This window comes from Lactuca sativa, chromosome 7 (genome assembly GCF_002870075.4).
Source record: "Lactuca sativa cultivar Salinas chromosome 7, Lsat_Salinas_v11, whole genome shotgun sequence".
In the NCBI taxonomy this organism is placed as follows: Eukaryota; Viridiplantae; Streptophyta; class Magnoliopsida; order Asterales; family Asteraceae; genus Lactuca; species Lactuca sativa.
In genome coordinates this window covers 40,586,259-40,600,957 of record NC_056629.2, presented here as the reverse complement: position 1 = coordinate 40,600,957, position 14,699 = coordinate 40,586,259, and the positions used below count along the sequence as shown (strand labels likewise).

Genomic DNA, 14,699 nt, shown 5'->3' with positions numbered 1-14,699 from the left:
GGACTTTTGGAATTCGGCGTTCATTGTGGCTATCATGATGCAATGGACCTTCGTTTCATCACGTTCATGAGTCTCAAAAGCATTCATTTCATCCGGAGTAGCGATTTCTGGGTTGATCTTCTCGAGCTTCTCATCGAGGACATACTCCTTGTCCTCGTAGCGAGCAATTGTGCGAATGTATCTTATCCATTCGCTAAAGTTCGTTCCATCGAAAGTCACCTTTTGGCAAAGGCTCATCAATGTGAACGAACTAGCAACAACGTTGTTCGCATTCGACATCTACAAATAGAAAGGACAAAGATAGATTAGAATTTGAATCCCTAATAATCACCCAATAAGAAAATTAGGGCTAGGATCCAACAACAATATTTACATATTAGAAAAGGGATGCCGTAATCTAACATGCAAACACTTTGAAGGTAAGTGAATGACGATTCACTAATTCTCCACCCTGAAAACATAACTTTAAGTTCTAAATGTATTGAGAATTCCTAGGTTTGGATGAGATTCATTGAAACTTTTCAATGGCATGTTTAAATCTCGATATTCCCCTCTCGTTTGTGACTGGGATACCGAGGATCACAAAGTGGGAGTGGGTGTGAATTACCATGCAAATTCACATGGTGCCTTCATTGTAACAATCACCTATCCGATGTGCCGGTAAACCACACATGCTCCATCGAACTATGATAAATAATGAATCAACCTTTGCTTAGAACCAATTAGTGTGCCAGTAAACCACACACGCTCCACTAACTTCTTAGCAAGTGTGCAAAGTGTAATTTCATGGGATTCCATCAATTCACTTTTCCTAAGGTAACTAAGATTGGGAATTTTTAAAAAACATGTAGTTACTTTGTATTTCATATTATACTTTTAATGAGGAGGTGTATATTGCCCTATCCTAACCGTTCGGCTAACGACCCTCCACCGATCAAGCAAGCGGTGGGTGTGAGTGTACACCCATTAAGCGCCATTTTATAGGCAGCAACCTTATACCCACCTTATAGACCGGCTTCGTGAATGAGGCCTACTAACGGTAAGACTAGTATTTTAATTATATATATATATATATATATATATATATATATATATATATATATATTAATCTTGTAATATTATATTAGTATAGGGTTGAATTTTAAACTTGTAAAATTCTAGGGTTTGAAATTTAAATTGTCTAAATTAAAATTTTAATCACAAAACATAAATTTCAAAACTTGAGGGCAAGTTTTAAACTTTTCAAAACATAGGGGATCAAATAACATATAATCTAAATCAACATTTAATCACATAATTATCCATATTTGATTTATTTAATAATTTCTTGCAAAACAATTTACCAATTTAATTAAAATAATTAATCAATTATCATATAAGGAAATTAATATTTAATTAATTGATAAATATCTTCAATTAGCTCAAGAATATACTCATATATATCATAAAATCGGATTTATATTGACCTAGCATGATTAAGGTAAGTATCTAAAAGATAAATAGCAAGAAATCCCGAAATTAGCTCTTTCTGACGCTTGCACTCGCCGAGTACCACTATGGACTCGCCGAGTCGAGCCTACTCGCCGAGTCCACTATGGGACTCGCCGAGTCCACTATGGGACTCGCCGAGTTCATCAGGCAGAAACACAAAATTCGAATTTTGAAGGCATCAAACAAGCAACCAATGCATCAATTCAATAGAAACCAACCTGGCTCTGATACCACTGATGGGTTTTAGCCATATGAACATTCATATGTGCACATGCAAACCCTAATGCTTGGATCTAGGTTTCTCTAATTGAACATGCATTGAATCCAAGACTTCTAATGACTAATAGAGTATAATAACAATAAGAAATCTGAATTAGAAGTTTACCTTGAATCACTTGCTTGATCTTCTTGTCCTTGGAGCTTTAGAGTCACAATTGTCACTCCTCTAATGACTTACAAACACCAACTAGCAAGAGGATGATTTGAGAGAGATGAGAGGGGATCCAAATCGGCCAAGGTTTCTTCTTAGAGCATAGGTGCCAATTTCCTTAACCCTTAGGGTCTATTTATACTTGTAAGGCTCCTAGGGTTTCACCCTTAAACCCTAATTGGATAACTTAAGCCTTAAGCAATCCAATACCCTAATGATAAGCCTTGCACGAATTCTAAGCCTATCCTAAGCCCTAGAAACCGTCCACCCCTTATCCATAAGGGATTATAGCCCAAAGTACAACTATCATACAATTGACAGTTTATGCCCCTTTATCCAATTAATCTCTTTAAGTCACCAAATTAATTCCTAATTAATTTATGACTTATATTAATCAAATAATAATATTATTCCTTATATTATTCTCATAATATATTAATAATATTTCTTCTCTCATAATAAATCATCCTGTCAAGTTGCTATGGTGAAGGCAACCCAAAAGGACCATGCACAACCGGGTCAAATACTTGCCTAATATAGTTGCAGCCTTAGACACTATTCCAACAGTTTGGCCAAAAATAAAAACTAGAAGTCAAATTTTACAAGTTGGTATGAAAAGAGTGTTCAATAAAACATATGAGTTAATAACGAGGGGATTGACAATTTATTAAGGAAGGAGTCCGGCTCATGACTCCAACAAAAAGAAGCGCTTATTGGGAGACAACCCGATGTTTTTAGAGTTTTCATTTTCTTTTCTTATTTAATTTAGTTTTAGTTTTAATTTTTGTGTTAGTCTTATTTCACCTTAACCGAATGATGATGTGTTTCTCTAGTTCTTGATCTTATTTTGTAGTGTTGAACGAAAGTGAAGTTGTGGAGGAGCTTAATTTGAAGAATCTGCGCGATTTTTGAAGATCATAATTGAAGAACAAGTTTTTGAATAAGTGTGGGGTTCCCACATAATGAAGAGAAAATCATTTTGAAACATATTTACTGAAAAAAAAAAAAAGAGAGACAACATGACGTGGACATCATCAACACGCCGTGGCAGTGGTTCAACACATTTTTTCAAGAATGGTTATTTAATTTCATTCGATCCGACACATTTGCCTTCACAAGAAGAAGCTTTCCATGTATTATATTTAGAGTCCGAGCGAGGGTATTGTTGACAAAAGAAAGTTCTTCATAGAGAAAGAATAGAAAACGACGAGAGAAGCTAGATTTGAGCAATTTTTCAGGTGTTTGTTTGTGTCAATAAGTGAGGAGTCACGCCTAACAAGTTTGTACATTCGTTGGTGCCACATATATTCCATAAATCAAATCATTCTGGCACTGATTATTGCAATTTCAATACCAACACATCGTAGTAATCCCCAATACGTCGTGTTGTCGCAGTCAGAATGCCAGAAAAATATTTTGTTTGAGCCACCACGAGGGGGTGAATTCCGCCACGAGGTGGTTCTTTTCGAGTCCTTTTTTCGAGTCTGGTCACGTACTTTTAGTAGTCTAAGTGTTCAAAAGTGGTGTTTCTAATTCTATACTGAATTCCATGGTATAGATGAGTTGTTCCCACACTAATAAATTTTATTTTTACTCCATGCTGAAGTAATGTCCTGGCTGCCACGACATGGTTGACACTTTCCTATATCGTGGGGGAGTTTTTCATCACATCAAGAGGTTATCATTCTACTTTCCAATTCCGTTTCCATACTTTAGAGCAAGCTAGAGATCCTACACACAATTCGAGATGCATCTTTTATCCCAGGGGAGTCTGTTCATTTTTCTCCCTATTTTTAAGTATATGTTTTGCATAGCATACAATCAGGGCATTGTATGTAATAAGTGTGGGGTAGGGGGTCGAAAAAAGTAAATTTCTAGAAAAGTAGTAAATTTAAAAAAAAAAATTAATGGATTTGAAATAATAATCTAATAATTAAATCTAGTAATAATTTGAACTTAAGTTGCTAGTGTTATAGGGGATGATCCGATAAGAGCTCAAATGTTTAACCGAGCTAATATATGTTATAGTATATTTGTGGCTTCCAAAGTCTTAATGAAAAGCCATGAGTTATGAGAAGGTAGTCTGGTAGTTTTTTATGGCATAATATGTTTTGCAGCCTAGACCTGAAATCTATCCAGGAAAGCTTATGTAGTCATTGCACATAGACTAATACCTTTAAACAATAAAGGTTGAAGTTAAGCACCATTGCTTAAGCATGTAGGATTTGAGTGAAAAAGAAAAAAAGTGAGATACATGTGAAAAAATTAAGAGATAAATTACCGAAAAGTTGAAGAATTTGGAGCTATCAAGTATGAAGATCAAAAGATCAAAATTCCAAAAGAAAAAAATTTTGAAGATACCAAAAGTCAAAAAGGTGGTGAATTCAAAGAAATGAAAGATCAAATATCAAAGAAGTGAAGAATTCCAAGAGCTCCAATTCGGTATCCAAAGTTGTAATTTCTAGATTATGTATGCTTGGGTTGCTTAATCAAAAATACGTTGAGGTTAAGAAAGAGTTCTGAGGATTGATTCGAAGGGTTGCAGAAATGGGTGTCATATATGCTAAGGGGTGAAAGTTCATAAGGATTGTGAGTATTTAGGATTGGGAAGTTGTTAGGATTTTAGACACAAATATGCACATTAAGGTCTCGGTATAATGACTGAGTTCAAAATGGATTGTTCTAAATGATGGTGGTGATGAAGGTTTTGATTAGTTTTGTTTGAGGGTAAGCAAAAGATAAGTGTGAGGTATTTTGATATGTGCATATATATCTAGATATATATTTTACATCATATCTTAATATTTTATTCTATATTTATGGTTATTATGAAACAAAAGGTACTTATTATGCTTAATATATGTTATGTAGCATAAAGACATTCTTGGGAGCAATATGGAAGCTGGAAGCAGGAAAATACGAGCTTCGACAAGAAGAAGACACAAGAAGGATGTTGTTAGATAGTTGACCCCTCGTCAGTATTTTGACCATATCTCATGACTCGTAACTCTGATTAAGGTGATTCAAAATGATCTGAAAACTACACACAATTTCGGACGACTTTCATGTTTAGAGAAAACTCGGTTTTCCAACCACCATGACATGGTGAATGGAATCTTCACGATTCTTGACGCTCGCTTGGACAATACTGGATAAACACGAGGACCACGATGTGGTTCCATTACCACGACGTGGTGGCCAGATTTTAGGAAAGTATATATATCCGAACATAGGGTCGAATTGAGAGACTTGGAGGTGACTTTCTGGAGAAGCATTACGAAAAATAACCTCTAGAAAACCCTTAGAATAGGAGGAAACAATTGGAGCTCAAGTTTTTAAGAAATCTAGACAAAAACATCAATTTATTCGGTTTGATCATCTTTAGATTTATCTCTATTGAGTTTTTGTGTCTGATGTCTAGCATGAGTAGCTAAATTTAGCTACTCCTGTTTAGCTAGATGAAGTTTCAACTTATGGATTAGTTTAATTAATTATGGATTTGACTTGTTGGTATTGTACTTGTGTTTGATTGTTAATACCCATCATGCCAATATTCGGTTGTTTAGTTGCTTGAATTCATGTTGTCTAGCTTAGTGATTATTAATTTACATGAACGTGACACCTAGTGATTTAGTGAATATTGAATTGCTAGAGCTAGGATCGACCCAATCTTAGATAAGTGATTGAAGTAATTGAATTTAGCTGTGCTGGAGAACATAAATTATTACCATAATTATGTTTGAATAATGAATCTTATATAAGCCTATTCATAATCCATAACTGATTATGTGTTTGATTGGGTGTGACCATGCATAGTTTTACATGAATTAGTTAAATATTAGTAAATTTTGACTTAAATTACTAATAATATAATATTAGGTAACCAACTTTGATAATCCGTAATTATTAGATAACCATAAAGAAGAAGTGGATTCGAACTAAATGGGAGTATTTTTAGTAATTGATTGAACCTTTGTTTAACAATTAAATTTGTCTAGACTTGCAAAATTAGATAAAAACCTTTTTAATTATTGTTTGATTTTAGATTAATTTAGAGTAATTATTTTAGCTAATTAAATATGTTCCCTGTGTTCCACTCCAACTTACTTAAACTATGTACACTACAATCCGACTAGGTACACTGCCTAGATGCATATTAGCTAGTTAAGTTAGTTAGGATATAAATTTAAAACTAGTAAGTATTTTTGTGCACATCAAAGTTTTTGGCGTCGTTCTCGGGAAACAGCTATTTTAGTTTTTAATTTAATTGCTTTAGGCTATTTTAGATAGGTTTATTTTGTTTTAATTCGTTTTTAATGTATTTTCCAAATCTCGATGCTTTTGGCGCTTTTCTTGAGAAAGTGGAACAGCAATTAGCTCGAGAAGATGAGGGATATGACTCAGAAGAAGACTTAAGGGAGCTGAAAAAATGGATGGATGACATCCTTCCAGACGAACCAAAACAAGTTGAGCTAGAGATAGAAGATAAGGAATTTCATCCAGAAAAAAATTTTGAGGAGCTGGAAAGTTTGCTAGCAGAATGCTTGGACGAAGAGCAAAAACAACCAGAAATTCAAGAACAACATCATGATATGATTAAAAAATTTGGAGGAGCTGGAAAGTTTGGTTTCAGGTACTTTGCTAGTAAGGGGAAAAGCTAGGGATGACTGCATTGCATACAACACAACGTTTAGTGTGGGATGATCTACTCTGATATTTGGACATGTGATTTTGATACAGTGTTTTTATATGATGTTTTGATATACTATCACTTATATTTTTATGAAATAATTTGGGTTACTATGGTTTTATTTATAAATTAAAAATGAAATTTTTAGACCCTATTTTTGGGTTCTTTCATTCTAATTGCTCATAAATTTTAAATATTGAATTCTTCAAATTTATAACAGGTTGTGTGGACGTTGTTTTGTCATTTTATAAGATATTTTGATAATTCACATGTCAACGTGAATACTATGTATAGACTAAATTGTTTCTAATCATTTTGAGGGGCCCACTAAGTCTAGAATTATTCGTACATTCTCGATTTAGATATGGTAAAGATTTGAGGATACTTGCGTTTTGTAATCTTTTCCTCGCATTCCAACAAACTTTGCTGATGAAACTTTTTCTTTGCTTAAGTCACTTAGTTCCACTGTTTTGGTTCAGAGTTGTTTATGGTTTTATAAGAGTCTTAATCCCAAGAACTTTTATAACAGTTATGGCTAAATATGAGAAATTTAATGTTGATAGACTTGAAATTCATAATTTAAGGTTCTGGAGAAATGTAAATATGAAATTACCTCCAACAAAAGAAATTGCATCTACCACTTGATCGAAAAAAAAACCCTAAGATATGTTGTATGAGGATTGAGGTTTATATGATAAACATATGCATAGATTGATCATGTTATCTTTGGCTAAGAATGGTTCATACAACATTGTCAATCTATAGACATCCTACAACCTATTATGAGCATTGTCTAATATATACAATAAATCTATAACTACAAACAAGGTTAACTTGATTCATTAGTTGGTGAGTATAAATATGAAAGGGTAGTTATGTGATGATTCATGTTAATACATTCAACTCAACCATCTCAAGATTAACTTCAGTTGACATTGGAACACTCAAAGTTCCTTTAAATACAAAAGACAAGGGAAGGAAACACCAACAAAAGAAGTGGTGGTATAGTAAAAATCAAAGTCAATGAGTAGAGGTTGTTTGAAGCATAAGAAGGATATTTCATGTTGGAACTGTAAAGAGAACGAGCACTTAAGAAATCAGTGTATAAACCTTCTATAGATAAGAGCAAGCAAAAGATGAATATGGAAAAACATTTCAATTATGGTACTCTTAATTGTTGTATGCAAAACTCAATGAATTGTTTCATGTTTGTCCTTCCATGAGTGTAATGAAGAAATTCAAGTACTACCATGGGAAGGTTTGGCTGGTAGATAATATGAGTTGGGATATCAATGTCATAAGGGATGTATCCTAAAAACAGCCTCGGGTATGAATTTAGACTTTGAGGAATGTCGAGTTCATTCTCGTCCAGAAGATAATATTGATATCGGTATGCTAGCTCGACTATGAGGGTCACCATGCTACTTTTGGTGATTGACAGTGGAAAGTAACATAGAGGAACTTAGTGGTTTCTAGACATCATAAATGTGGTACCTAACCAAACCTCTTGAGGAGTCGTGAATTAAATAGTAGTTTATGAAGATCTATTCACCAAATAGAAAATAGTGTTCACTACTACAACCCATAATTTCTTTGATAAACTAGCAAATAAGTGAATGCACCTTACACATTCATCAATGTTTGGTTTATCCGTTCTACTACTGTAGACTGTTATGGATACTATATGTGCTTGTTTACATTCATGAAAAAATATTTTAGAGTATCTAATTGATTTGAGAAAATCATATGCTTATTTGGAATTGTTTTGTAGCATCCTAATTGTACATTCATATATGATAAGTTTGGTTGAGCGCGACCACAAGACTTAAGATCCTTTTGTTTGTTAGAATACACACTAAAAGGTTATAAGCATGCATTTTAAAAAAACAACACATGCAAAAGAGAGGCTCTCTACCCCTTATGTGTCCTAGCTTGATGGTTCAATAGTACCTAAATTTGTTAAAATAGAGAAAAAATGAAGGTTGTGATGTGGGTTAACTATTCATGAGTTTGGATTTGTTTAGCCATCTTTAGGAGCTTTAGACTATTTAGATTGATATGGGTTTAGATTAGAAGCATTTCCATTGCATTATATATATATATATATATATATATATATATATATATATATATATATATATATATATATATATATATATGATTTATGAAAAGATTAAAGGTTTTAAAGCAATGGTTTTGGTATAAGCTTCTTCTCTACTAGGAATTAATTATTTATTGATCTCTTGTCATAATCTTACTAACTATTGCTTAAATTTGTTATACCTTTAAAAAGTATATGTTGGTATTATGGATTTAATGAAATCATTGATTTTGGATATGAGGTATAAATTTTGAAATGTTTTCAGAAACTATTTTCGGAGGTTTGCCTTTGAGTTTGGGTATTTATTGTTATCTGAAATTGTTTAAGAGTGAACATCGGGTATATTCATTAGGATTTCCTAGCCCAACACTCGTATTTTGACATGTGCTAAGATTGAAGATATTAGAGAAAATTATTAGAGATTGCGATGACTTTTAAAAGGCCACGACTTTGTAGTTGTTTCATTTAACTATGTTTTGGTGTTATTGTTGCTACCTTACATTTTTGAAATATTAACTCTTTGTTTTGGGACTTTGGGACCTTATTTCTGCACTTAAACTCTGTTGAAATATTTTTAAATTATAATCATTTGGATTTTATAAACTATTTTAAAACCACCCGTGTGACAGATGTTTCAAAAACTGGTAACATAACATGCTTTTCCAACAATAGACATATCACTATAGACGGACATACATACATACATACATACATACATACATACATACAAAGAAGTGACAAAGAAGGAAAACATGGAAATGACTGTGATTAATGAAATAACCAAAATCAAATAATGAAAAACATATGTGTGAAAAAAACAACTAGAATGAGAAAAAGATTATGTAAACAATGAGTCTCAATATAAATAATCAACATATTATGAGACTCATTTAGATGTGACCGATTAAGTTTACGATTGCGACATGTTTGGCTTTGAAAATAGATCAATGCACTGGATGAGAGTGTTTGTGAAAGAGAGAGAGCCTATTATCAGTCAACCTGGTCTTGTAGGTGCATGATTTATACTCAAACCAAGTAAACTCATTATACAAGCTTTCTTCACCAGGCTCCATGAGTGAACCCAACGGTGAGATCTTCTCCATCAATGGTGGACCTCCAAAGTATATCATTGACACCCTTGATTTGAAACTGTCTGCAACCACTCTATGCCTTACACTTCTAAACCTTCCATTTGTCATTACCTTCACTCAAATCAACAAAATGTTAAATTTTTATATAAAAATTGTTCAATTAAAATTTACTATGTTGAAAATGGATCAAGTGAGTAAAACAATAAAGTTTAGCTAATAAAAAAATAGGCCAATAAGGTCAAAAGTTGCTTACAGTATATATTCAAATGATTATAAAATCGAAATTGCTTTATTCGAAAATGTTAGACTATCATTTCAATAATAATTTTTATAATCCTGTTTCATATCTAAAAATAATTCAGGAAAGTTTAGAAAAGAGATCAACCCATTCCATTTTGATAGATTCTAAAATTTTACCCATTTCGAGCTACATATTTTGGCACTAGTAGAATTACTACAATTTTTTAATGAAAACCGGGTGGTAATATTAGACGGCGTAACTGAATACAACCAAATGTACATTGAAGATTGTATGAAATGAAAACTCTATTATTAGATAAGATTATTTTGATAATTGATTCTTGAATCACTAATCATTAAGTTTAGATATGTTTCTAATAAACCAAAATACATTTTTAGATCAAAAGATATATTGTGATATATTGTTAAGATATACGATATGAACTATAAAGGTGGATTATCCCATAAAAAAATTATTTTTCATTTTTGTATAATCATATACAAGCTATCTAACGTAATGACAAAAAAAAAACGTATTTAACATGGTGAACGTTGGCTATTTGTTTTCTTGTGTTAAACTAGTTAAACGTAATATATGTGAGTTATAAGTGTTTATCTTGAAAGATAAAATTACCTCTAACAAATCATCAACGTTGATGAAATAGGAAGTCTCATCTGGTGGGACTCCGACCCATGTTCCATCTTCAAGATAAATTTGAAAACCTGATGTGGCATTCGATCTAGCAATCGATATAAGTTGTGGGTCTGTATGCTCTCCAAATCCAATCGAGGTTCTTCCATGACTCATGGACTTGTTGTTCAGGTCCGAGTCATGGTTAGAGTTGGGATCTAAGCATGGTGGATAATGGTTAAGCCTGAAGACTGTGTCCGCATTCTCATCACTTAGCATCCTGCTTAACACATTCTTTGGCTCTATCTTAAGGCCCTCCGCCATTAACTCAAGTATAGTACACCCCAGTTTTCTTACTTCTTTTACGTACTCGTTTGTTAGCGACCTTCACAACACAAAAGGAATACATTATAAAATTTAATCGTAAATGTTTGTATAAGATAATGGTCTTGCCCTCTTTCCTTGTGATTGAAGGTTTAAATTTCTTTTATTAAAAGTAGTTTAGGAATATCTTAGATTTTTGTTACTAAAAAAGAGATTATTTATTTATTTATAAACTTATAACATAACTATGCAAATAATTATTTGAAAAATATGTTATATAAATAAAGACTCAAATGCATCCCGTTAGGTTATTTGTCCCTGTTAGTATGGAAAAATTTCGAAATTATTCCCACTCTTTTCTAACAAAAAATAATGAAAATATGTTTTTTTTTCTCAGGGTGCAATATATGATTCAATCTATAATCTAATAAAATTTAACAAATAATCAAAAATTGATATACATAAGATTTTATGAAAGATAGTATATGATTAAAAAGTTTATACACCAAATTTGTTTTAGGAATACGATAGTATAACATTTTAAAAGAATTAAAATAAGATATAGAGAAAAGTTGTATATTTGCTAAAAACACTCCGGAAACAGCCGACCGCAGTGTTGAATCTTTGAATGCAAGTATACTCCGTGCGTGTTGGTAATTAAATATTTGATATTTAATTTATATATATTTATTTACATATATAATATTAGTATATATTAGTTGACGACATAAATGCTGATAACTACACTTTAAAAATATATTTCTCTTCAAGAAAAATCATTTTGCATGAACTTGATCAATAGATTACACAACTTATATAGTAATTAAATGCACAAAACATAATGAGAAAGTAGAACTTACGAAAAGATTTTGGAGTTCGTTGGGAAATTAGTCGAAGTAAGAAGAAGATACTCGATCCATCCAACGTCACCATTTGTTCCAATTTTGTTCCTTCCGTACCCAAACGGGTTCGGAGGACAGTATTGGTCTTTCTCGTACTGTCTCATGTTGAAAAACTCAATGGCTTCATTTTCCAATTCAGATACAAGCAATGGTGACACGCCATGGTTTATGACTTTAAAAAAGCCGTAATCTTGGCAAGCATTGACAATTAGATTCTTGGCGTCTTCGGGACTAGAGAGGTCAATTACCGGGATTCCGGTAAAATTGGTTTTGTTTGATTTTGTTGGAAATATATCTACCACAGGCTTCTTTTCTACTTGTGAGATCATCACCATGTTGATGGTTTGGTGGCAATGGAAAGAGGAACTATCTGCCTATTTATACACTCTTAGGGAGCAAGTTAAAGCTTTCATAGGACACATAAGCATACATACACACCTACGTGGCCAAAGTCACACATTTTATATATATATATATATATATATATATATATATATATATATATATATATATATATATATATATATATATATATATATATATATATATATATATATAAAGTAGGATTAAGTATAAAATTAAAAAAATGGTAGGAAAACAAATCTTAGCCCTAAGATTGAAAAAATAAAATGTGAAAATTTAATTTTATTTATTGTGATAATCTCGCATGATAATATAGCAATTTGGTAATTATTGCCAAGATATTGACAATTTTCGGTAAAAATTGATTGTTTGGAGGTTAAAAAGGAAAATGGAAAAAGCACACAAAAAAAATTAGATTTTTGGCCCTTTCATGCGCCTAGAGGCGTCAGCTCCCGCTCTCAAGCCAAGCGTTAGTTCTTCATAGCTTGGATCTTTTTTTTCCACCCACTTTGTTTTTTAGTCGTAACAATAATTCAAAATATGTTTTTTTTGAAACGGCAAATTTAACCTACTCCTAAACTGCATCTTAAATTCACTTATGTCCATGACAGGACTTGAACCCTCAACCTCATGAAGGGAGGGCAACACCGGATACCGCTGAGCTAGAAGCCCTTTGATAAATTAAAATCTTAAGCAAATAAAGATTTTTTTATTCAAAATATTTATGATTCAAAAATATATGATGCATAAAATTTATTAAAAATATTTATGATATAATAATATCATCAATCAATATTTTTATGATCACTTGTTATGATCTAAAAGTATATTTTTATTCAAATATTTTATGATCCTTAATTACTATATATTTTATTATTCAAAATTAAATGATTTTAAAATTATAATAATCTAAATGTTTCATTGAACAAAAACATTATTTAATTCAATATATCATAATTCAAAATCATATGATCTAAATTACTACGATTCAAAATGATATGATCCATAATTTTATTATTCAAAAGGATATAATTCATATTTTATGATTCAAAAATATATAATGCATAGTATCGTTATGATTAGAAACTGTTTATAATGGTCAAACAACACTAATTCGAACCGATATTTAATTAAAAAATAAAAAGAAAAGAAAAAAGAAACGAAAAAAATAAAAAACTGAAAAATCGAGTATTTATTGATTTAATAAATTTCTATTTTTAAGAAGAAAACATTTTCTTAAAAAAATTTAAAAAAAAACAAAACATAAATTAAATAAATAAATTAAAAATCTAAAAGTTGAATATACTATTAACTAAAAAAGTTTTTTTTTTAATAAAAAAAGTCTAAACTAAAAAAATAATAATAAATCAAAAAATGAAAAAAAAATGAAAAAGAAAAAGAAAAAGTCATTAGAATAAGCTAAATCGAGCATATGTGTGTAAGGATCCTAGAGGGTATTAGAATAAGCTAAATCGAGCATATGCGTGTAAGGATCCTAGAAGGCGAGTCTAGGAAAGCCAAGATGTACCTAATAAAGACGCGAAAATTCGTAGTGGATTCTAGGGAAAAATTGTTATATGTGCTTGTTTGGACACACTAATGTGTGTCAAATTTCTTTGTGGTTATTATGTGTAGTGATTTGGAGAATGCGAGACAATTCTTGGGACGAGTATGCATATGTGTGAAAGTTAGTAAAGGCAAGTACTACCGGAAGCATAAGATCCATACTTGAACCAGGAAGAGTCGCAAGGTAACTAATGCACTAGTAGTTGAGTTTTGTTTTGTTTGTTTCCATCGTTACCTGAATTTTGGTGATGACTAGGAAAATGATTTTTGTTATGAACCTAGTGGTCATAACAAATTAAGTAAAATTAAGATAAATCTTCAAAGTGAATTGATTGGTTCATAGAACCACACCCTATTTAGTAACCAAATTTAGTCAAGAAATTGAAGAGGGGGATGATCAAAGTGATCGACAGAAGATCTTCATCCTTCGTTAGGAATGAGCGCTAATAGCTAGAGATGCTACCTACTATGATGTGATTATACCACATTAGAACATGAAGGAAAGTTTCTTCTATGTTAAGTGTTTGGCTCATAGAGACAAGTGTTTAGTTCGTTACAAATCCATTGCGTCATGCAATGGAAGTTCATTAAAGTGTGACCATTCAGTATGTTACTATAGCCAAGGTAAGGGACCTTACCTTGGGTTGAGTTTATGACCTAGCTTAAGAAGAAGCAGGAGTCTCCAATGAGAAATTGAGTTAGGACTTAGGAGTTAGGACTAAAGTTCCATTGAAAAGTGAGGTAACAGATGCAAGTGTAGGTACCACCATCAGCAAATAGGTGCAAACATAATGATTCAAGCTCAAGATGCTAGAGAGAGTTATGGTCACTATAGATTGTATACAGAAGTATATATAAGTACCCTTCGTA

The 14,699-nt window shown here is 31.9% G+C and overlaps 1 protein-coding gene across 1 annotated transcript; it reads right to left on the bottom strand.

The window, feature by feature from the left end:
* Nucleotides 1–9,455: 9,455 nt before the first annotated feature.
* On the bottom strand, nt 9,456–12,236 carry LOC111880732 (gibberellin 2-beta-dioxygenase). Its single transcript, XM_023877149.2, has 3 exons — nt 11,859–12,236; nt 10,678–11,059; nt 9,456–9,914 (listed from the first exon to the last, which is right to left on the bottom strand). Exons 1-3 carry the CDS (start codon nt 12,233–12,235, stop codon nt 9,657–9,659), a joined length of 1,017 nt encoding a protein of 338 aa, XP_023732917.1. The 5' UTR covers nt 12,236; the 3' UTR covers nt 9,456–9,656.
* Nucleotides 12,237–14,699: the final 2,463 nt, after the last annotated feature.